Source organism: Priapulus caudatus, unplaced genomic scaffold (assembly GCF_000485595.1).
Source record: "Priapulus caudatus unplaced genomic scaffold, Priapulus_caudatus-5.0.1 Scaffold3672, whole genome shotgun sequence".
NCBI lineage: Eukaryota > Metazoa > Priapulida > Priapulimorpha > Priapulimorphida > Priapulidae > Priapulus > Priapulus caudatus.
In genome coordinates, this window is record NW_014580733.1 from 7,542 (window position 1) to 10,260 (window position 2,719).

The 2,719-nt window shown below is 51.0% G+C and overlaps 1 protein-coding gene across 1 annotated transcript; it reads right to left on the reverse strand.

The window, feature by feature from the left end:
- Nucleotides 1–1,157: 1,157 nt before the first annotated feature.
- LOC106819544 lies at nt 1,158–2,309 on the reverse strand. Its single transcript, XM_014824162.1, has 3 exons — nt 2,279–2,309; nt 1,671–1,999; nt 1,158–1,403 (listed from the first exon to the last, which is right to left on the reverse strand). Exons 1-3 carry the CDS (start codon nt 2,307–2,309, stop codon nt 1,158–1,160), a joined length of 606 nt encoding a protein of 201 aa, XP_014679648.1.
- Nucleotides 2,310–2,719: the final 410 nt, after the last annotated feature.

Genomic DNA, 2,719 nt, shown 5'->3' on the forward strand with positions numbered 1-2,719 from the left:
GCTCGGCCATTGTTTGGGTCATGCGGGAGGACAGGTAAGATGGGCGCCGTGCTCTCGGGACGTTAGAGTGAGAAATGTGAGCAGATGTCGTGGGGACGGTCTGGTGATCAGAACCGATGCGGCGATGGCCGACAACATGCGGGTTTAGCAGCGGCGTCTGCCAGCCAGTCGACATGAGACACCTACAGGATGAAAAATGAAGTAATATTTCATCAATTCGCTCATAATGCAATGTTAGTAACGACGACCGTACACATAAATTGCGCGAGCATATACCATAGATAGATGTGCAATATATTATCATATGATATATATATATACATACACACACAGGCGCACACAGGCATACACTCACGCACACGCACACCCGCATTGCACACGCACAACACGCCACGCACACGCCACGCACACGCACACGCACACGACACGCACACGCACACGCACACGCACACCGCACACGCACACGCACACGCACACGCACCACGCACACACACGCACACACACACATATATATATATATATATATAAATATGTATACACACAGAAGTATATAAATTGTACATTATAATACATAGGACAAGAAATCTAGAGGAATGAATGTCATCATAATACTTGCTGTTAAAAACAACATGGCAATTGTTTGCGAGAACCTAAGAAGACGAACATGCAGTAGGAGGAACTAAGAGGAACAACATTGTTCCATAGCTGAATTAGTGAACTGTAACACTTGCCCATGAACACTACTACAGCTGGTGAACAGCAGTAAATCATCTAGACATTAACGATGCAACACTAATTAACGATGCAACACGATAAAACTCAAAGCTATAAAACTAAAGTTAACATGATGATAGCTAACACTATAAAAATTAACGCTGTTAAAGTTAACACTAAAGCTAAAACTTTAAAGGCAATAACAGTTAATGCTGTTATTTAACGTTGATGCGCGACATCCGTCGTCTTTTGCCATCAGCGTAAAATAAACTAGCGTAGACCACGACCCCCCAGCGGCAAATGCCCTTGTCAGGACACACTGTGACACGCCCGCCCCTGCCCCTCGCCACGCCCGCGTCCCCGGGGGTGGGGCATGTACCGCTAGGCACCCGCGTCCCCCGCCCCGCGCCACGCCCGCGTCCCCGGGGGTGGGGCATGTACCGCTAGGCACCCTCGCCACGCCCGCACCATGCCTGCGCCGCGCCCGTGCCATGCCCGCATCCCCCGCCCGTGTCCCCGGGGGTGGGGCATGTACCGCTAGGCACCCACTCCAGCGAGGTGCTAGAGGTAAAGGCATCGGAATCGTTGCCGCTGTCGTCGGTCGGCCACTCGGGGGCGCTGCTGTAGCAGTCGGAGCTGGAGGCGGGGCGTGAGCTGTCGTCCGTCACGGCTGATGACGACGACTCAAGCTGAAGGCACCAATAACGACGACGGCTCAATGAAACAGGATAAATCACAACGAAATTACGATCAACCTCCCCATTGAATAAACAATACATAATGATACAATACGTAATAATCCAGTAAACATTACTAATTAAACAAATACAATAACAAAACAATACTAATCAAACAAATACAATAACAAAACAATATCAATCAAACAAAAACAAAAACAAAAAAACGTTTAAATAAAAATGTTTAAAAAAGCAAACATTATAGATGGCAGCACTCACGCGGTTGATGGCGGTGAGGCCCGTGCGGCGCGCCATCTTCATGCGGTGTTTCTCGGCCAGCTGCTGCATCGTGCGCAGCGACGAGCCGCGCGTCGGCACAGACGGTGGCGACCTCTTCCCCGCCGCGTCGCCATCGCCCACCGGTCTCATCGGCAGCAGCCGCTGACTGCCCCACCTGGTGGCGGGCGCGGCGGTGGCGTCGGCGTCGATGCCGCGCTGCACGCGACCCCGCACAGGGCTGACAACGCCGGCCGTAACCGTGACGAGGTCCGCCTGCTGATCATCACCTCCCCCAACGCGCTTCACCGCCGATACGTCGGTGCTGCCACCTGCGGGGCAAAACGAGATGAAATGGGATCGACGAGACGTGCATATTTTTTTCTTATTTTTGTACAGTATTATATATATATATACATGGACATGTAATTAGTGGTAGGGTTTAGTATTTTGCGTGCACGCGCTACTTGATCGATAAAAGCATTAATTTCGTTTATACTCTAAACGCAATGCGATAAAACGCAAACACGAACACACTCACGCTCACACTATCCCGTTTCTTCCCCTTTCTCCCGCACAGGAAATCCTGCTGGTCAACGTGAGGGCAGAACCTGTGATATTCCTGAGGGAGGACGACGACATGGTTCCCTTCTCCCTGCACGATCCGGCTGCACTTCCCCGGGGAGGTCTGGAGAGCCGCTCCATATCCGGTCTGGAAGCCGGAAACCACGAGGTCAAAATAAGGAAGGAGGTACGTGGCCAGGAACACAGCGAATTAACGTCTGTTATCTGATGTGATCTGTTCTAATCTGTTCTAATCAAATTTTATCGAAATCTATAAATAGAGAAAGATCACGCGCGCACAGGCACACGCGCACGCACGCACGCACACTCTCTCCCATTTCTCTCTCTCTCTCTCTCTCTCTCCCTCTCTCTCTCTCGCGCTCTCTCTCTCTCTCGCTCTCTCTCTCTCTCTCTCTCTCTCGCGCTCTCTCTCTCTCTCGCTCTCTCTCTCTCTCTCTCTCTCTCGCGCTCTCTCTCTCTCTCTCTCT

Excerpts from the sequence above, each read along its gene's own strand:
- LOC106819544 (XM_014824162.1), bottom strand. The coding sequence starts at position 2,309 with ATGTCGTCGTCCTCCCTCAGGAATATCACAG. Across the intron at positions 2,000-2,278 it reads CTCCCTCAGGAATATCACAG|GTGGCAGCACCGACGTATCG; the intron begins GTTCTGCCCTCA and ends TTTGCCCCGCAG. Across the intron at positions 1,404-1,670 it reads GCCTCACCGCCATCAACCGC|CTTGAGTCGTCGTCATCAGC; the intron begins GTGAGTGCTGCC and ends TGGTGCCTTCAG.